The sequence below is a fragment of the Parus major genome, chromosome 5 (genome assembly GCF_001522545.3).
Source record: "Parus major isolate Abel chromosome 5, Parus_major1.1, whole genome shotgun sequence".
NCBI lineage: Eukaryota > Metazoa > Chordata > Aves > Passeriformes > Paridae > Parus > Parus major.
Genome location: NC_031774.1, coordinates 8,310,942 through 8,331,880, shown reverse-complemented (window position 1 = coordinate 8,331,880; position 20,939 = coordinate 8,310,942). Strand labels below are relative to the sequence as shown.

The 20,939-nt window shown below is 42.0% G+C and overlaps 1 protein-coding gene across 2 annotated transcripts in view; it reads left to right on the top strand.

The window, feature by feature from the left end:
- The window catches only part of CCND1 (cyclin D1), a 20,707-nt gene extending 928 nt beyond the window's left edge, over positions 1-19,779 (top strand). Inside the window, exons 2-5 of one of the 2 annotated variants that reach the window (XM_015631200.2) lie at positions 1,260-1,475; positions 1,932-2,091; positions 7,121-7,269; positions 18,967-19,779. In XM_015631200.2, coding sequence (XP_015486686.1) covers positions 1,260-1,475; positions 1,932-2,091; positions 7,121-7,269; positions 18,967-19,080 — 639 coding nt within the window. In that variant the 3' untranslated portion in view covers positions 19,081-19,779. Of the gene's footprint in view, positions 1-1,259; positions 1,476-1,931; positions 2,092-7,120; positions 7,270-12,342; positions 15,856-18,966 lie in introns of those variants that run through there. The other variant, XM_015631199.2, reaches the window with a different exon arrangement.
- The last annotated feature ends 1,160 nt before the right edge of the window (positions 19,780-20,939 follow it).

The following is a 20,939-nucleotide window of genomic DNA, read 5'->3' as shown; positions in this document are numbered from 1 at the left end:
GCCCCTGCCAGCTCGTGTTTTCTGGGGATTTTATTTTAAATTAATATCCTTGTACACGTATGCAAGCGGCTGCCCGTGCCAGTATTATGCGCCATCTTTGTTCTTTTATTTGCAAAGCAAAAGTGTTTATTAATCGGGAGAAAAACGAAGAAAGTCCCGGGGAGCAAAGCCAAGGGTGTGTGTGTGGCAGGGGGGAGCGGGGGAAGGGGCCGGGGGAGGAAGGTCGGGGGCCGGGGGACCCCGCTGGGGCTGCGGGCAGGGGGACCGGCCGGAGGGGCTCCGGCGTTTCTGGGGGAGTTGCAGGGTGAAAGTTTCTTTGTTCAGCGCAAAGAGAGGCTGGAGCTGCGGTCACCCCTCAAAGGCACGCTTGTGCTGCGGCGGCGAGCGGCAAGGTCGCTTGGGAAAAGCCAGTTGGAAAGGGCCTCGTCCCTGGCGGGACACGTCTGGGGGGGCTCTCAGCGGGAGCCCCAGGAGCTGGGCTACATTTTCATGCCTTTTCGGAAGCTCTGGGTGCCCGCGATGTATTTTTAATTAATTTTTGAAACCGCAGCGCCCTGCGTTGCTCTGGGAAATGTCGCGCCCGGCTGTGCTTCAGGGCGAGAGAGGGAGGCGGTGAATTTCACTTCGGGGGATCCCCCTGGAGCCCCCCAGAAGGACCAGAGGCACGGGGCTCGGTAAAGGACCCCCGCCGCTTCATTTTCAGCCTTTTTTGAGAGCTCGAACAATTTTTTAAATATTTTTAAATATTTTTTGAAAAGATGACGTCTGGGGAAATGAGGCTGGACGCCACCTTTGTGTCTCGACCAGAGAGGGGAATCGGCAGCACAACGGCAAATTAGATGAAAAAATAAAAGCGAAATAAATAAATCCGGGGCCGAGCCCGGCTCTGCACCCCGTTACCAACCACGGGGGTTCACATTTTCCTCCGCTTTCCGTTTTCTTCCCTTTTTAAAAATTTGTTCTTAAGGGCTGGGAAACTGGGCACAGACCTCTTCTTCGATTACCCCCTCCCCTTTTGCCATGAATCGCCTGCGGGTTTCTAACGCAACATTTCCCCCCACTTTGTCACTCGTGACTTTCATTTTCTTTGATGCCGCTGCTTTTCCCATATTTATCCATTTCCCCCAACTGCGTTTCCTCCTCGTCTCCTTCAACCTTGCCCTGCAAAGCCTGGGGGAGAGGGAGGGCGAGAGCAGCGGGACAAGCCTGGCTTTCGTCTCAATTAAATTACTCTTCAACGATCTCTCTCCTTCTTGCAGGTCTGCGAGGAGCAGAAGTGCGAAGAGGAAGTTTTCCCCTTGGCTATGAATTATTTGGACAGATTTTTGTCGTTTGAACCCCTCAAGAAAAGCCGATTGCAATTGCTCGGAGCTACCTGCATGTTTGTGGCTTCAAAAATGAAGGAAACTATTCCTCTGACCGCAGAAAAACTGTGCATTTATACAGATAACTCCATTAGACCCGACGAATTACTGGTAATTTCACGTTCAGTCACTTCAAGAATTAGAAAAAAAAATAAAAAAAAATCGAAACAAACATTTTAAAAAATAATACATATATAAAAAACAGGAAAAAGGAAAAAAAAAAAAAGAGAACGGCAACCCCGCACGTTCGGAAGCGCCGGTGGTGACTGCGGGGCTGCTGGGGCGGGCGGGAGCTGTGGATGCGACGGCGGGCTGGGATAGGGCCGGGATGGGGCCGAGCCGGGAGCGGCAGCGGGACCCCCCCGCGCTGGGCGGCCCGCGGGCTCCCCCTGGCGGCCCGCGGGCTCCCCCTGGCGGCCCCGGCGGGCGCTGCCCAGCGCGGGGGGATCCCGCAGCCCGCCCCGACCCCGGGCCGGCGCTGCGCCCCCGGCACCGTGTGCGAGCGGCTCTAACTACGCTCCCCCCTCTTCCTCTCCTTCCCCCTTCCCCTCCCTCTTCTCTTTGCAGCAAATGGAGCTGCTGCTGGTGAATAAGCTGAAATGGAATCTGGCTGCAATGACCCCCCACGATTTCATTGAACATTTCCTTACTAAAATGCCTCTGGCAGAGGACACCAAGCAGATCATCCGTAAACATGCTCAGACTTTTGTGGCTCTGTGCGCTACAGGTATGAGCCCTGCACGTTGCGCAAAGCGCGTTGCTCCCCGACACGCGCCCACCCCCCGGCTTGTAAAGCTTCCCGTAGCTGTTGGTCTCAGGCGCGCTCGCAGAGCTGCGGGGAGGTAGTTTAAGCCCCGATTATTGCCCCTTGTTTGCAGAAGGTGGATTACTTTGCCAGAGGTAAGTTTTTCTTTTCAGAAGATATTTCGCTTCTGAGTCGGAGTTGTGTGTGGTTGTCAGGGAGGGAGAGGGACAATCCCCCCACCTCCCCCCCTCCGTAGCTCAGTGTGGCACGATTTCCTCCCCTCCTCACACCGGGTTTATGTGGGGGCTGCAAAAGGCTTACTGCCCATGCTGGGAACCCCTCCCCGTGTGGATTCATTCTTTAGGACAAGTTTTTAAAGGTGGAGGGAGATTTTCCCTGTGAATAGCACTGCGTGGGGTTTTAAACCTTCCCTCTTCAAGTTGCCTCTTGGCCCCCTCCTCAGTGTCTGGTGGATTGGAGGCGCGCCACGCGGCACAGAGCTTTTCCTGGCACAGGACCTAGCCGCTGCCATCTGCACCCTCCTGACCACGTGCTGTGCTGGAGCCATGAGCAGGGCTGGCCTCCAAAGATGCCAAAGAGTCGTGGTATCCACGCTCCAAAACTTCGGTGGGATGTGTGCAGCCGGTAGCACCCGTTAATGCCGTGTAGCTTGTTTTCCAGAGGTTGGATTTGGTATAAAATTTGAAGGAAGATGGCACGCACTCAGAAGGAAAAAAAAAAAAAAAAGGTTTTATTTCACAGAACCGGCCCCACTGCAAGGCCTAAAGATAGAACAACCGAGCCATAAAAGAGAAGTTTATAAACACTGGCATTGCTCTTCATCTTGGGTCTAACATCAGCATGAGGGGCAGCTCATAGGTGAGGTTGCCTGGAGTAATGCTCGGTGCTGGGAACGCCACAAGCTTCAAACCACCGGCAGCAACATTTTGGGAAAGTCCACTGTGTCCCTCCACGCCAGGTTCTACCAGCTACGAGGCTGCTGCAACTCTGGAGGCATGATTTGCTAAGTTTGAAGCTAAAAAGGACGGCCACCCGGGCTCCCCTTTGGATGTGGGGATGTTTAACCTAGGTTGTTGTGTTGGCAATGACAGGGATGAAAACAAGAGTAGTTCAAAGGTTGGAGACTTGCTAAGAGTCCAGTACTTTGATCTACTGTCGATGTTGTTATGTTTCTTTTAGGAAGCACATCCAGAGCCTTTATTTAACACTACTACACACCACAGCTGGAGAATGGATCAGTAAATGAGAACCATGTTCTGGGAGTTTTACTTAGCTTATAAAAAAAACAGCGCTGAGCTCACCAGAGTTGAGGCCCTCTTCAGCTCCCTACTGAAGTTGGGAATATTGCCTGGGGAATATAAAGTGCTCAGGAAGGCTGCCACTAGGCTCTGTGTTTTTATTGTTATTTTTGGATGTCAGGGGTTTCTCTACCTTTCGCTTTTCTCATGACTTCTTTTGTTGGCTAGTGAAGATCACATGTGGCTTAAGCAGCATCTGGACTTTGCTTTGCTGTTGCTGGGCTGTGCTGCATTTCCCCTTGCCAAAATGAACCTAGATGGACTGCAAATGCCTTGTGCTGCCTGGATGCTGTGGGGCCTGATCCAAAGTCCACTGGAAACACTGACAGCTCACTCAAGTGGCCTCAGGGGCAAGTGCAGTCTCTCCTTTGCCTGTGTCCTCTTCTGTAAGGGAGGTTCTCATAGGAAGAGACTGCAAAATAGTGCTTGCTTAGAAAACAAACCCTTGGCCAGTTGGCTTACCAAGGTGAAGGCTGTGGAAGTGTTTGTAGGTGAGTGTGTATGTGTTTGCTCCAGAAAAAGAAGGTTACGCTGCAAGGTGAAGTTGAGGGGAATTCCTCCTAAGCTCCTTCTCCAGTTGTCTGGCTAGTAGAAGCAGAAATGGGTTTGTTTGATTTGGTTTGGTTTTGAAAAATCCATTTTCACCAAAGGATGCCTTTGTGCTGTGGTAGGTTCAGGAGAAAAAGTAGAAAAAAAAAAAAAGAAAGAAAAAAAAAAAGAAAGAAAAAAAATTACCGGGGTTTTTTGAAGTTAACACATAATTGAGCTTAATGAATGGGGCTCTGGCATGGCTGAGCAAGGCAGGGAGAGCTCAAAAGGAAGCAGGCCTCTTTTGGCCCAAGTTAAGACCAGTGTTGAGGGAGAACTGCAGCTCTATACAAGCATAACAATGAATAGCAACAAATATTGGAGCTTCAGCATTTCATTATGTTTCTCTGGTTATCAAAACATACCAGGCTCCTTTTTATATATTATTATTATTATTATTACTACTACTGTTATTATTATTGTTGCTTTGGTCCTCTCCGAAGGAGAAAGAAAGGTCCCCCCTTTGAAAAGAGTGTGTTACAATTCTCCCATTCTCCAGCCTTTATAAAATTGGAAGTCTCAAGGTATGTGACCAGTTGGAACCTGTTGCATCTTGCAGCAAGTGATTTATGTTCACAGTTTTGATTTGCCTCAATGAAAAGATTTTCATTCATAGCCCCCAGCTCTCCAGACGGATGGAATTGCTGCTCCATTTAAAAAGGAAAAGGGGTGACTCGCCTTGTTAGGAATTTTTTTTAAAGCGCTGCAGCGCCTATATGCCTGCTTTGTCCTCCCTTCAGGGTGGCTGGCATTCTTCTCTCTCCTCCCCCTCCTCTCTCTCTCCCTCTCTCTCTTTTTAACAACGCTGAAGTTGTTTATTCTTTTTGGATGAAGTCTCAGATAGGCTACTGGGGATGTGTGCTTCAATTGATGGGGCCCCCTACCCCATTGTGGCTGTGTCAGGTCTAATTCATCTCACCGAAGCCCCCTTGTTCCTGAGCGCTCAATAGCGCAAGATGAGGCGATGGAGGCTGACAATGATGCCACACTCTTCACTTGGGGGCATCCAATTACAGGCTAGAGGGGCCCCCTGATTAATATGCTGAAATTAGTGGCCTCTGCCACAAATAATTCCTTGTTGAGTTGCAACAAAAAGGCAGTCCATGCTGCTTGTCTGGAGTGGTTATAGGGACAGACACAAACTGGTCATTTAAACTTCATTATCACTTTTCCACCTTGGAAAGAATGAGGGTGTGACTATGAATTCATGTTCTTGTTTACTGCTCCATTTAAAAGAAGAACACAAATATTAATCCCAAACGTGATCCTGTCAGGACGGGCTCATTAAAGTGACACATTTTGGTCATGTCCTGTTTGTGGAGCTCTGTAAACAGTGTCGGAAAGGCACCGCCACCCTACCCCTCTGAGCAACCCCATCCTGGTGGGATCCATGCTGGGAATCCCCCATTTCCCAAGTCCACCTGCAGCTCTGTGTCAGTATTTTAGTTCAGGACTGGCTTTGGAATGGGTACAGTGCCAATAAGCAGTCTGGACTGCTGCTTTTTCTGTTTTGGGAAGGACAGCAGCTTGCTAGAAGATGCATGTGTTTATGTCTGCCTGGAAATGGGCAGGTTAGGAAAAGGGGGAAAACCAAATTTATTTTGATATGTTTATTTTAACATAAATGAAATTACTTTAGCTCGAGTTTGCCTTTTCGCTGGCAGTGCATCATCAAAGCTTGGCCGGAATTTTGTGTATCAGTTTAATTTTGGAGGTTTGTAGGATGCTGGGTGAAGTGCCCCTTTGAAGGTGGGTGTTGGTCAGGGCCACAGTGGAGTGTCAGAAGTGTCTGAATAAACAGATTCAGAGCCAGGACTTCCACAGAGTCCTGAAGGCTTTAGTTCCACTGGTAAAACATTTACACAAAAGTTATTTTATCATAATAAAGGAGATGCATGATTTAATACTTAAATTGTTCCACTGAGCCCTCTAAGCTGTCCATTCCTTTGATTTCATTCAGGGGTTTGACAGATGGTTTATATTTTTCCAACCTAGAGGAAGTTTTATTCTGATAAAAGCTGAAGTAATGTATCTCAGGTTCTGGTGTACATTGTGGCATTTTCCTTTCTCCCTCACAAAATTGGACCTTGACTTGTGCCACTTACTATCTTTGTTCCTGATTCTCCTCCAAGGTGTTCACTGCCACGGATCAAATGCATTCCTGTTCAGTACAAAAGAGTCTTATCATTAAAATGTCGAGTATTATTATTAAAAAAAAATTAGAAAAACTCAAACCAAACCAAACAAACCCAAAGGAAAACATGCTAAATGGCAGAGATAGCCCCTTAAGGGATCCTGGGAGTGGCTTTGTGGAGAGACCTACAGCAATGCAGTCTGGAAGGGGGCCCAGCCTCTTGTCAGCATGGTGTCACATCAGAATGTAACTGATTGTCCGCCAATTCTTGGGACCCCCGTCACTTAGTTATGCCACATTTACATTAAATCCCTGTTGCCAGGATGGATGGCAGCCACTGACAAGAGACTAGGTTGAGACAAAGCATTTTTAAGATGAAACCTTAATTTAAATATGGATTATCTGCCTCCTGACAGGGTTAAGCATTCTTTCTCTTTTCTTTCTTTTTGTTGATGTTGTTCATTAAAGCAATATTCCTTTGAGTGTCAGAGCAAAGGTTTCTGTTTTAAAGGGCCCCAGGACTCATCATTAGAATGTACCTTGGATCTGACCATGCAAAACACTGCAGGATGTGAACAGGTTTTCTCAGACGTGCAGTGCCATTGACCCCCGCGGAATTATTCACAGGAGCAAAATATTTTAACACTGGAAGAATGGGGGCCCTGCTTATGATAAAAGTACCTCAAAGTGATGAATGGCCTCCCAGGCCCAGTGCTAGGAAGGGCCACTCTCTGCAGAGCAGTTGCTCATGTGATTTAAGTGTTTGCAGGTTTGGACCTGTAAGAGTTTTAGAGCAGGAGACACCTTTCTGCTCACCATTTTCCCTGCCTTTTCGGATGCAATAGTTGGCAGCTGAAAGCCATGCTGGTACAAAGAGTGTATGGGTATGGACAGGCTTCTCCTAAAGCAATCATTTCAGTCTTTTTTTTTTTTTTTTTCCTTTTTTTTTTTCTCTCCTTTCTTCATACAGATATTAAATTTATTTCAAACCCACCTTCCATGATCGCAGCTGGCAGTGTGGTAGCAGCTGTGCAAGGCCTGCATCTGGGGAACACTAACACTTTCCTCTCCTATCAATGCCTCACACATTTCCTATCACAAGTTATCAAATGTGATCCGGTAAGTGACTCTTTCTCTCGGTTGATCTCCTGCATTAAGGGGTTTTAAGAATGAATGCCTGCTTACTGCATGGGAGCTAATCTGACAGTAAATCTTGGGAAAGGTCAAGCCTCAGAGTGGGGGTTCTCAATGCGTTCTCTTGTGCACAGCCTGCTTGTTTGGCTGTCGTGATGCCCACTGATAATCTGTGATGATGCTGCTGCAGTTCCTGGATGGGAATGGCACATCCAGCTCTGGTGTTTGGGAGAGGAGGAAGCCCTGCACTGCCTTAGGACATGGCAGAGGCTGTGTTTGGCTGGGAGTAATTAAACCAGGAGCCCCGCTAAAATGAAACTTGGGGAATAAGACCCTAAAACAGTTACTAAGACCTTGTGGTATCTCTGGCCTTATCTTTGACCATTCTTGAGGCCTTTTATTGTGCCAAGTGGTGTGAAAAAGCTCTTCTTAAAAGAGTTCTAATGATCTAATTTGGTTTATTATGTGCTAGACCAGCACAGTAGCTGGTATTGAATTCCTTTTTGGAACAAATGCTTGTCCCACTACTTTCTGACAAGGTAGATGGTCCTCATAGGACTCTTCATTTTGCCCTGCAGCTTCCAGGAGATGCACATCAGTAACTAGTGGGCAATAAACCTTTCATAAGTGAATGGGCCAGGAAGGGAGCCTACAAGGAAGACCTAAAGTCAATGATCCATGTCATAATGGTGTGTGAAGTTGGGGCAGAGTTGAGCTTTGTTTTGTAACAATGTGGGAGACCAATAAATAGATGCTTTAAAAAGGTTCTTGTGAGGTCTCCAAGCGCTGGACAATGAGTCAAATAAAGACAACTCTGTGGTTAGGGTGCAGAATCTTGGAGATGCTGTTAAATTATTTTACAAGTTAATAATTTAAATGCATAGAAAACTGTCCCAGTCCAAAACTGGATTTGTGTAACTGGGCTTTGTTGAGAGGATTGAGTGATTTCTGGAAAGATGAATGCATTGCAAATAATTATTTGCAAAATAATATTTTACTTTTGATAGACTGTGTGAAACAATTGCTGAAAAATGTGGTATCTCACCGTGTTATTGTGATCAACTGAACAGTACCTCAGTATTGAGCATGTTATTTTTGCCACTTATGTCACTGCAGCTGAGGTAGTACAACAGTGTGGAAGTGTTACATTCTTTGAGAACCTGAAATGCTGAATACTCTAAGAAATGCTGAAATAATGGGCTACTCAGTTTGGTATGCACATGTGATGCTTTTTGTCAGTCTGTGAACAATGCAGATAATTCCAGTGTGTGTTTGGCCACTGTCCAGGCTGGGATGTTTGAAGCAGGTACTGAGGGAAAATACTTGCTATCTGTTCAGGCAGCATCTTGATTCAAACAAGGTGATTTAACCATTCCTCATACCAGGCACTAAAGTGGATTCTCTCACATCTTGCAGAAAGGCCTGTCCTTATGTAACTTGAATTAGTTGATGACAGAGCTCTTGAAAAAGTTGCTTTAGCAAAAAAGAGGAATTTTGTTTATTTCATTTTAATTGTCCTGAGTGATTTCAAGGCCTGGGTGATTTTCAGTGTTTAACCTGTGCTTAGTTAACAGCTTGAAAAGGGAGTAACTCCTCTCCAGCTTCCAGTGCTAAATATATTAATGAGTCAGGTAGAAATAAGGATTTTGAATGGATTGCTACAGAAAATTAGCAATCCATAAAGTTCTGTGTATGTACAGGTATATTGTTGTGGTTGGAGTGGAATAAGGGAACAGCAACTTCTACTGCAGTTGTTTTGAGAGAGGAATCTGCTTGGTTTCCTACACAGCATGACTGCCCTGCAGGGAGAGTTTCCCAAAATACCTATCTGTATAACCCATGGTATCAAATGCCATTCCTGCTATCCCATTTCACAGGGATTTGTATGAAGAGTGTTATGCTCCAGTGATGGTTCCCTCTGTTAGGGAGCATGTTTATATTGGATATAAATACTGGATATATACTGGGTAGTCTTGGAATGTTGAGAGCAGGACTGGTGTTCCCCCTGATGCTGGAGCAGCAGATCTGTTGGTTTTCAGGTTACATAATTACACTTTTTTACCTGTAGTCTCAAAGAAAGCTGAATCTAAAATAAAATTAATATCACCTGATTGAAATTCCTTCATGGTTCATGTTTATATGTTGGTAGGAGTCCAATTTCCCATTTTGCCTTTGGTCAGGGGTAATTAGAAATCAGATAATCACAATTAGAAGTCTTGGGCTGTCTTCCATCATTCTATTCTTGACCCCATCATTCAAACAGATGGAATTTTACCTGACATTCATTTCCAGGCCAGAAATTTGCTAAACTAGATTAGATTGGGTCTCCATGCTGTCTGTTAGTGCATTGGAATTCACCTCCTGCCTGCCACTTCTCAGAGGCACCTTCAGACATGTGCTTGTTATCCAGAACAGGTCAGGCAGGAACAAAGGATTTCCAAGCAGTTCCTTTTTTGTTGTTGTTTGTTTCCTTTCCTATCTGACCCTGGAGTCTGATCTTAAAAGTATTTGACCACATCAGTTAAGCTAGCAAGTATTTTTTTCTTTTTCTTTCTTTCTTTTTTTTTCTTTTTTTTTTTTTTTCACTGAGGAGCTTAATTAATCCAGGAAGGGTTTATGACCTTGAACAAACTTGTGGGCATTGAAAATTTGGGTAGTGAAGCAGAAAAGTTGTTGGGAGAAGTTATCAGAATAATGCACAAGTTTTTTATTTGCTTTTCAGTGTTGGGAAGTACTGAGAATGAAAAAAGCTTTGGTGAGGTTGTTCACAGTGAATTTTATGTTTAGCAGCTGTTTTTTGCTAACTCTAACACATTCCTGCAGGCAAACTATTTATCTAATAGTCAGGTTGAATAAGACATGGACAAAATACGCTAAAGAGTAAAAAGAACTTTTCATTCAACTGTAGCTTAAGATAGTGTTCATAATAAATTGTAAAAATTGTTTTTAAAAGAAGTTACAGCAAGCTGCACTCTGAGAATTTTAAATGAAAAAAAATATGTGGGCAAAAAGTACCTCTAAATTACACAGTCCTATGTAATAATTCATAACTGGACTCCAGAGGGAGAAGAATAGGTATTTAGAGAAATTCTTTTGAATGGTTTTAGTTTTCAGAGCTCAAACACACTATATGCAAATGGTCAGGACTAGAGAAAAACCCCACAAAGTTCCCATCGAAACTCACCATAAAATCCAGTCTTACCTGAAAACAAAACCTGAGAGGATTAATTTTGCTCTGAAAAAGAAAAACAATTTCAGTTTGGAACACTGAACGTGCTAAGTGAGAATTATCCTCAGAAGTGGCTTTGTAAAGCCAGGAACACCTAAAACTGTGTTGGTGTGCTCCTCTTTAATGTATCTGACTTGAAGGGCGAGGGAGGTTCGTGGTACAAGAGGGAGCCTTACAGTCAGGATTGATCTGTTATATCTGGAGGAGGGCCGGGTGCAGGGACTTCACAGAGACCTTTTTGTGGAAGCGAGAGGTATGCAGGAGCCAAAGGCATGATGACTTTAGGATATGAGGTGTTTCTTTTTGTCATTTAAAACACTATGTGTCTCTGTCAAGAGGAAATATTACACTAGGGTTTAAACCAGGAAAGGTCATAGGTTATGTGTTTTCAGTGAGCTGTAACTGATGGTCTGATCTGCTTAGAGGTAGGATTAACCTCCCTCTCTCTCAGAAAGGACTTGCAGAGAATTGTTTGCTTGGATTTCTAATCTTATTTTACCCCAAATGCCATGTGCCCTTATTGGTGGCAGAAGAGATTCTTGTGGTAGTGGAATCAGTGAAAAGCTGGTAGATCACACAAGAAGCCTCTGAATGAAGGCAGAATTGAAACTGGGAAATAAAGAAAACAGCAGGCAGGTCACCCTCTCAGGAAAACAACATTCATTCTCAGTCATGCACATCCTAACACTTTTGACGGCAATTTATCATGGAAGACTGGGTTCACCGCAAGGGCTAACACATGTCATAGGTTAAATCAGAAAAGGCAATGCTGAAAGGAAACTTCAAAGTCCTTAATACACGGAGTTAAAGATGTTGGGGGGGAAAGCTTACAATGTTTGTTATAAAGATAAGGGTAAACAGCATGCTGGATGAGTTTTGGCAAAATGCTGTGGGGTTGTTTGGCCTATTTAGGGCACCATTTCTGTGCCACTGCAGTGGGTGTACAGACCTCCACACCCTGCAGGAAGTTGTGCAGGTTGAGCTAAAAGGCCTTCTGGTTGCTGGGAATCTGATATATCTCCTCATGGTATGGCACAATGCCTGGGGGAAGTTGCCTTTCCCCACCACAGACAGGATCTTTCTTAGTTCTTTATGGCTTTTTAATTCCCTATGCATCCTCCTGAACCCCCAGGAGGATTGTGTGCACATCCAGCTTGGAGAAAACACTTTGGAAGTGAGAGAGAAGCTTCTCACCCTGACTGAGATTTCCAGGGGGATGTGGTAGTACACGGAAAGCTTGGATGGACTTGGTAGTGCATGGTTAGGGAGGTGCTTCGTGGTGCTTCTGAGGGACCTCTCCATTTTGGGGTTGTACTGTCCTGTTCAGTCCGTCTCTGGAGATGCTTTGAAGGTTAGGAATTTATCAGCTGCCCACAGCTGGACATTGCAGCAGCTGGCAGACAGCTTAGGGCATGGGCATCTCAACATATGTATGGCATTTCTAAGAACTTCCTGTTACTGGAGTTTAGCCTGGGGAAAAAATGTTACTGTTTGTGAGCATCACTTCTAGCAGACTCTACTGCTGAAGGACTCCTGGAGTAACAGTAGAAATCACAGTTGTGAGCAATGTGCTTGTAGAGAACTGTAAACAGCACAGGCAGAGAAGCAGCAGTGCAAGGTACAATCTGCAGAAAAAACAAGCTTGCTCATCCACTCCTTTCACTGTCGGGTGCTTCTCCTGCTCTTCCCACCCTCCTTCCCAGCCTTCTGCTCTCCCAGATAACCTGATAATGTTTCTCTTGCTTTGTCAAGAAACTGGTATTTTAGCCTATGATATTTCTAAAGGACTCTTGGGTCTCTCTCCCCCCTTCCATTGCACCCTCCTGCAGGATTGTTTACGAGCCTGCCAAGAACAGATTGAGTCCCTCCTCGAGTCCAGTCTACGCCAGGCACAGCAGCACAATGTATCTTCAGAAACAAAGACTGTAGAGGACGAAGCAGACCTCTCCTGCACACCTACTGATGTGCGAGACGTGAACATTTAAAGAGGACTTCTTCTTAAATGGATTTGCTTGGCAAGAAAAGCAGACAAAGAAAGGGCATCTGAGAAGGAATCGGCATCAGGATCTCCCCCCCAGAAACCCTTTTCTCCAGGACATTTTTATACCAGAAGGGAAAACCAGTCTTGTTATATTTTTTTCTTGCTCTCCCTTCCATCTGTGACTTCAAACAAACAAATAAACAAAAAATACCCCAAAAACTGTCTTAAAAATAGAAAAAAAAATAGTATTTGCATTACCCCCAGGGGTTTGTGCTACAAAAATAGAGGATTTTATACAATAATAATCAACTAGTTTTATATTAAAGTGTTCTTGTCTGTATGTTGTAAAAATAGGCATTAACACACGAAATGTCTCCAGGGGAGGTATTAGATTTGATTTCTTACATATAAAACAAACCAACCAACCATTTTTAAAGTAGAAGAGGGTTTTGTTGTTTTTTTTTTTTTTTTAGCTAGTAAATGAAATATTCTTTTTCTTTAAAAAGCATAGCTTTAACGCAGTTCTAGGCTTTTCTATATCTTGCTTGCTTATGCATTTAGTCACTTTATAATTCATCTGTAAATGTTTATTTTACTTCCTTAGGGTTTTTTTTATCCTCTTCACCTTATAAATGGTTAACGTAACCCATAAGTTAGTGTATGTTAGTATGCAGCATTATTATATGTTAATCTTTTTTTTTTGTGCCTGTGGATTGCCTGTGCATTGAGGCATTTGTAGGGTTCCAGCTCAGTGTGGTTGGGAAAGGCCAATGTACTACTCATACAGGACCCTATTATAAAGAGAAACCGAAATAGTGACATAATATATTATATTTTTGTAATCTTCCTATTTTTGTAGTTACCTGTGTAAAAATGCTGGTCTGACCCCACAGATATTCAGCCTAATTATGGTCAGGTTCAATCCACAGTTCAGTCTTTTTTTTTGTTTTGTTTTTTTTTGTTCGTTTGTAATATTCTAAAACCATTCCATTCAAAGCACTTTCAGTCCATTAGATATAGGAAATACATTCTTTTATTGTGTGGGAGGTTTTTTTTTTGTTTGTTTGTTTGTTTTTTTAATGGAATGGTTTGGAAATATATTAAGTGCTTGTTGGCAAACTTGGAATTGCAAAGCAAGTGCATTTAACTATGGTGTTAGAGGAGAGGTGATTCTTTTTTTCCGAAGGTTGTGTTCCAGTGAGAGAAAATTGCATTCACAAATTGCCAGGATATCTTCCTTTCCTTTTCTATAGAAAAGTTTGAAGTTTAGAATCCTTTGGTGCCAACTCATCTTTATAAATTAGGGGCCTTAAAGGTTCACATATAGGACACATAGTTTTAAGGATTATCGCTAGATGTTTTTACAACTGAAGGTTTTTAAACACTAAAATATATAATTTATAGTTAAGGCTAAAAAGAATATTTATTGCAGAGGATGTTCGTAAGGCCAGTATCATTTGTAAATTAATGCAATCGCCCCTTTTGAAAAAGAAAATCTTTCTACCCTTGATGTTGCAGTTTTAACCCAGCTTATTAAAGCAAAAAAAGGACACGCTTCAAAGAACAAACCCAAAACCAAGCAGTCTATTTGGCCCCTTCTTATACATTTACAAAAGCAGTCTAACCATGAAAAAACGCCATAGTTAATAGATATGAAAATTGGAGTACTTGAAAGAAGTTTTTATTCCAGCATATGCCCCATTTTTGGTTTTTTTTTATTTAGCTACAAATAGAAAATTTGCACATCTTGGCTATGTATCTTTTTATTATTATTTTAGAAAGTAGCTGAAGGGACGTGGACATAGCTGTTGAAGTTGATGCTCGAGGAGAATATGATGGTGAAATGTATGTGAGAAAACTGCCACTAAGGTGTTGATTGTAAAAAAAAAAACAATAACAAAAGAACAAAAAAAGGAAAAAAGATAAAAAAATCAAAAGATAAAAAAAAAGAAAAAGATAAAAGAAAAGGAGTGGATGCTCCATTTTTATTGAGCTGCTATGGATAAATTCCCAGCATGGTTTGAAAAAAAAATAACATTGCTTTTCTGTATCTTTGTCATTGTGTTTTGCTGCTATTTTGTGGATCAGTTTTTTGTTTTTTTTTTTTTGTTATACAATGTCATATACTGCCATGTAATAGGTTTTAATTTTCTCATAGAAAATTATATTATTGACATCATTTTTTTTGTAGATTTTTTATGTGATCAATTTTTACTTAATGTGATTACTGCTCTATTCCAAAAAAGGTTCCTGTTTCACAATACCTCATACTTCAGTTACCCGTGTCTAGACCAGGTTTTGATGTTCTTACAGTGCCTCATAGTTCTACTGCAAATGGAAATGCATCGAACATTGCTCTGAATGGGTCTCTGCATTAATTTAAAAACCAGCAGACATTTCAGAAGATCAAGTAATGTCAAGCGTTGGTTGTTTTTTGGTTTTGGTTGGGTTTTTTTTTGTGTTTTTTTTTTTTTATTATTATGCATTTTATAAAGCTGGATTCTTTGTCTGATCTGGGGTTTATTATCATAGTAGTTTTAAGCTGTGTTATTAGCCACATTGATATATGAAAGGTGCATTATAATATAACTCTTGTGTGCCATCTGATGTGGTTCTCCCTCAGCTGGGACACATCATTTGGTATGATAGGTTATCTTCTGGAACTCTAAGTATTTTGTGTGTTTAATCTGTTATGATATACTAGGGTTTTTTGTTTGTTTTGGTTTTTTTTTTTTAATTATAGCATAATGCTAATTTAAAAAAAGCCTGTAAATCTCATAAATAAGCCAGCTAACAGAGTTGTATGCTGAAGAATAATCTAGCTGTTGCCTGTATGCTGCTAAACCAAAACAGAATTAAAACTCATTTTGAGGCAAATGCAGTTGAGATCCTACATAGTTCATAAATAAGCATTGCAATGCTACTAGCAGTCGCAGGACCCAGGAGGACTGGATACATTCTGTCCAAATTTCAGGAACATTTCTTACTGCTTACCTCATAAAACATTTCTGTTCGTGGCATCTCTGTGTCTCTGAACCAAACATGATTATTGAGTGTAGTGCTTGTTGGTTTTATTATGTGTTACACTGAGTGGCAGTGTGTACTGCAAATTTCTTTAAAATATTCTATGTACTGAAAAAGGCCAAATCCAGATAAGTGGGTTCATGTGCCAACAGAGATGCTTTATTTGTCACGTTATTATAACAATCTGTAGTAAGCAAAAGCAATTCAGATTTGTACATTTTTAATTGTACTTACTGTCATCACTGGTCTGAAATGCACATTTTCACCAACAGACCTGTAACAGACAAGTTTCCAGCAAAAAAATCTAAAGTCTAGAAATAAAATTGGTAAAACCCAACTGCTGTAGTCTTTTAGTTTACTTTTTATTTTTTATTGCCTTGAAATGCTGAATGGTTGCAACTCCCGGGTGCTGTGAGTAAAGCACATGACATTTTCTAGGTTTGACTCTCCACATTTTAAAAGCTGAAGACCTCTTGCTGTTATTTTAGGAAACTGTGGGTGTTTTGAGCTGTGGGTAGGTAACGGTCTGCCTGTCACACCAACGTGTCTTTTTAAAGAAGAAAAATATTTTTTTCCTGCCTGAAGACTTTATTTTTTAAGATCAAAGGAAATTAGTCAGAGTAAAATGCCCTTTGGTTGTTCATGTGAATAAAGGGTAAAACATACTATATGTTGGATGGCACAGAATGCTTGCTGGTATTTTCTCATCAATGGAAGTTTTTGTGTCTTTCCCTCAGACACAGTTTTTACAACTAAGATACTAAGGAATAAACCTGAAAAACATTAAAGCCTACTTAAAGTATGTAAAGAAAGAAGTGGACCTAGGGCAATAATTATATATTACTACAAAGTAAAATGAGAAAAAAATTATAGCCTGTGTTCCAATACACATGCCAAAATAATTTACCCTGTGAAATTATTTCTGCTTTAAAAAAATCTACATAAAAAGCCAAGTGCTTGTCCTCCCTGTCACAAATTAGAAATTCAGTATCTGCCTTCTGAGTTTCCCACTGACTAAACTTCATGTTACAACTGATTCTGTGCAGTGAGTGCAGTACAGGAAATGAAAAATGAAACTCCAGAGCTAACTTCTAACGTGCTAATCATTGTCTAGTGCAGAATAAGCTCCTTTCAGGGCAGTTACCACTAGATGGGAAACCACCTGCATCAGAAGAATCCCAGATGAGCTTGTATGAGCTCAGTGGTTTCCCAGTCATTTCAGCCAGAAACCTGAAGCCTGTGTGGCCTACTGTAAAATCCCAGATCAGGTGGGTGAATTAAAACCAGTACAAATGGGGTGTGGTTTGTTCCATTTGAAATGGGCAGCTCTTCTGTACAGTGAGTGACCTTGGGAGGTGTAAAACACTGAAAGATGACCTGAACTAAACTCACAGGGACTTCAAAAACATGTCAAGCCGAAGCTTAAACTGGTCTGGGCCAAAAATGATTCATTTTTCCCAGCATATTAAAAAATAAACCCAAAGACCCCAGAAGGAACAAGTAGCTTACTTTTGTATGGCTGATTGCTCATCTCTCTGATCTTAAGTGTTTGAAAACCAAGTGAAGACACACTTAGGGGATGTTGACCTCTGACAAAAATCTTGTGCTGATAAAAACATTGCAGTGATTCAGTGAGAAATGTAAACCTGTGTTTGGTTGAATGTGCTAAGTAGGTTTTGCCATTCCTATCTCTTACAAATGCTGTTAAGCTAAGTGTTGTGACTTAAGTAGGTTCAAGCTCACACAGTCAGCTCTATTATTTACATTTTCCTTCTGAACATCATCTCTAAATGCAGACTCAAAAACTTGAATGTTGGGTGAGCTATGCCAGTATTTCATTGCAAAGGGCAGAAAGACAAGAATGTAGCAAGAAAAACTATTTACTACAGGCTGTAAAAAATATTCAAATTCAGCTAGGCTATGCTATAGCTTATTAAAGGGAAAACTACTGTAATTTTTTTTATTAAATTGAGACATGTATGAAGAAAAATCTCTAACAGGCCTCCCAAAAACCTCCCCAGTTCCATTGCTGCATTCAGGCCATTTGACAATCTTGGACCTTTTATGAACACTTAAATTCAAATGCTCTTTATTAAAGAATAAACAAGAACTAGAAAATGAAAAAACTCATAATGTAGGAGGAAGGCAAAAATTATTCTTTTGCATCTTTAATGTGATAAACATATAAAAATGAAAACAAATAGTTCTTTGCTGATCCTATAGCACCTGCAGAGCCCTACCTAGACCTGTCCTCCTTTCTGCCTGTGTGAAGACCAGGCATTAAAACATCTCATATTTCAGGGAATTCACCAAGTATTCACAGGCATCATTTTCCTGAGGGCTCTCTCATGAAGAAGGAATTACTAGCAGAAGGATGCTGTGTCCATGGCAAATGGGGAATAAGGCACATAGGCAGCATCTTTACTCTGTGGGGGCCCTGCTTGGTGCAGGACCTCGACTACAGAAGAAGAGGGCAAGACACCACGTGTGGAAAAAGAGAATGGCCCAGGAGTGCTTGTGCTGACAGATACATGAAAGAACTGGCTAAGAGGGCAATCCCTTAGGGCTGGAGAGAGCTCCAGGTACAGATCTCTACCAGCATCAGGAATGCTGAACCAAAGGAGGAATTGTGCCATGCAGGGGCCAAGCTCCAAGCCAGGACCTAACATGTGGAGTGACCAGAAAAGGAATCCTCCTTTGGATCCGTGTAGGGAGCAGAGGTCTAGAGCTCTGAGTCATACTTGTAGCATGTGCATCACAGAATGGAAATTGCTACCCACTCACCCTTCCCTGTTGAGTAAATACATTTTAGATTCTGTGTTGCAGAGTGGTTTTGTTTCATCCATCCCACCTGGCAGCAGCTCTGTGACACTTGGCTTAATTCCCTCACAAGCCATATTCCATAGATACCTGGTCTCCCGTGACAGCCACCACATTGCTGCTTGTGGCTGGGATGTGATTTGTGACATCAGCAGCAGTCTCCAAGCAGCTGGGCTGAGAGGGGCAGATCCTCTCCCAAGGGCCCATGAAAGCACCAGCAGGGCATTATGACAACACACCTGAGCCAGCCTGAGGCAGTGACCTCCTGTCCTGAGCCACTGCTCTGAGGGCAAACTGTCTGCAATGGGCAATTGAGCTTTTTGATGTTTCATTTCTCCCCTTTATTAGATTGTATCACTCCAGATTGTTCAAGTATGGGTGTTATTTTTAACAGTTTGCTTTCCTCCCTGAACACCCACAGGCCAAAGTTCTTTACATTTGGCCATTTAACATATGAAGAGCAAAGCTTCAGCCAATGTATACTGTTAGATTTCCAGATGACATAATGAATTATTTACTCATAAGTAAACATTATTTCTTCTAAGTGTAATTTATTTTATTTTGTGGATTTGAATGGAATTTCTGTAGCCATTTCAGTCACTCACTCTGACCATTTTATTCCTTTTAGGCAACACATCTGTCAGACACGTATTTTTTGGGTTTCTCTTTCCATGGAGACCCTTGGACTGCAAAGGATCAGAAGGGTTCTTCCCTTATGGATATGATTTTTCAATGTCAGTGAAAGAAGACTGCCTTCACTTCTGCATGACAGTGCTCAACAGTGCTGCAGAGTCAAACAATGCAAAGCCTCACGCCTGTGCAACATTGTTTCTCTCCTCTACAAACAGCTTTTCAACCACCAAAATTCAGCCCTCCCATATTTTTAAATCCCTCTGTAAACCTCCTCAGGAATCTTTCCCCCATGTTTCTGCTGTAGGAGTATTTCAGGCAAATCAGAAGGCAAGGCTCCTTGGAAAAGTGTCTCCATGCTTTTCTCTAACACCATTTGTTTCTTTCTCATTAGTTGGAGGATTAATGATGCTACTGGAATTTTCTGAAATTTGACCTCCTACTGCATAAGAGAACTTAAAAGACCAAGACATAAAACTATAGCAAGCCAGGTTCTCAGAATGTGGTTCTAACAGTGTACTTACGGTGAAGCAGGTTAATGAACTCCCAAATTGTGGTCCAATCATTCTCTACCCTAATCAGGTGTTCTGGCTATGACACATCAGATCATGCCAAAATTCATGTGGGTTTGGGTTTCCAGTGTACCTGACTACCTGCCCCACAACCAAAGTCTCCTCAGGAAGGAAATACACTGCAGATATAACTCTTAGCTCTGCTTAGAAATTATATTCTGTTCTGTATGTTATTAGTCTCAGAGTAATTAGCTTTTTCACTTGTATTTCAGAAACTGTCAAGTGCTTATTAACAGTAACTTCTGTATGTGTGCATGGTTTTTAAAGAGGTAAACAGGGTCTCAAAAGTTCAATGTCTGCACATACGTTGCAAAAAAAAAAAAAAGCAGGCCAGTTTAGAGAACAATGTAGGCATGTGTTTTTAAACTACTGTTCGTGCAGTCTGGTCAGGGCTGTGTGACACAGTATATACAGTGTTTTGTCATCCAAGGAATGTCTTTGATCAAGAGTTTATGCAAGAAGAAAAAAAAAGCCTTGAAACCCTAATCCGTTCCCACAGTCCAGTAAACGTGAGCTGGACAAACAGTGGACAATAGGAGCAAAGCTTGCTGCTGGAACAATGGCTGCAACTAAAAAAATTAAAGGGTTGCTGACTCACAGTTCCTACTATCAAGATTCCACATAGTGTTGATTATTCCCCAGAATCCTGAAGATGCTGAAAGTTAAAAAGTGTTGAGGTAAAGCAGTGAAATAGGGGACTAAAAATCAGGTATGGAAGACAGTGACAAATGCAGAGTTGATTCTGTGTGATGCACAGTCAGAATGCAGGGACTGAATAATCAACCTCCTACTGAACATTTTGCTAAAATAAGACTACATGGTTTTATTAGGAACAAGCATCAGTTAAATTCTCTCAGACAGGAGGACACTATTTCAGATGTCACACAAACAAATCCCATACAACTGGAACATAGCTAATTTTTCCAAGACAGAAGTTTTATGCCATTTCTTATTCCTATTCAGAAATCTTCCCAAAACCAGATACAGAAAACACTGCACTAGTGCTCAATTAGTTACTGGTTATAGAGTAGGATAAAATAACTTAAAACATTGTGCAGCAAGCTGCTTTGGAATCAAGTGGAACAACGTCTGATTTTTTTTTCACCTTTCATACACTCCATGGATTTAGGAAGTCTCCTACATTTCAGATGAGCTTAGTGACCGTATCTCCTTCCACACAGTAGTGCAGCATTTGATAAGTAGTACTAAAGAACTCTAGCACAAAAAATGCTGAAAAAATTTGATCATCACACTCCAGTGATAAAGGTAGGAGCATTCACAGTGTGATGTCAAAGAGATACTCAGGTTAGCTACAAATGAACTCACTGTACAAGCTTTCAAAATAGCACACAGAGTTTTTATTATTATTTTTATTATCACCCCAGGCTAGGCTGGTTCT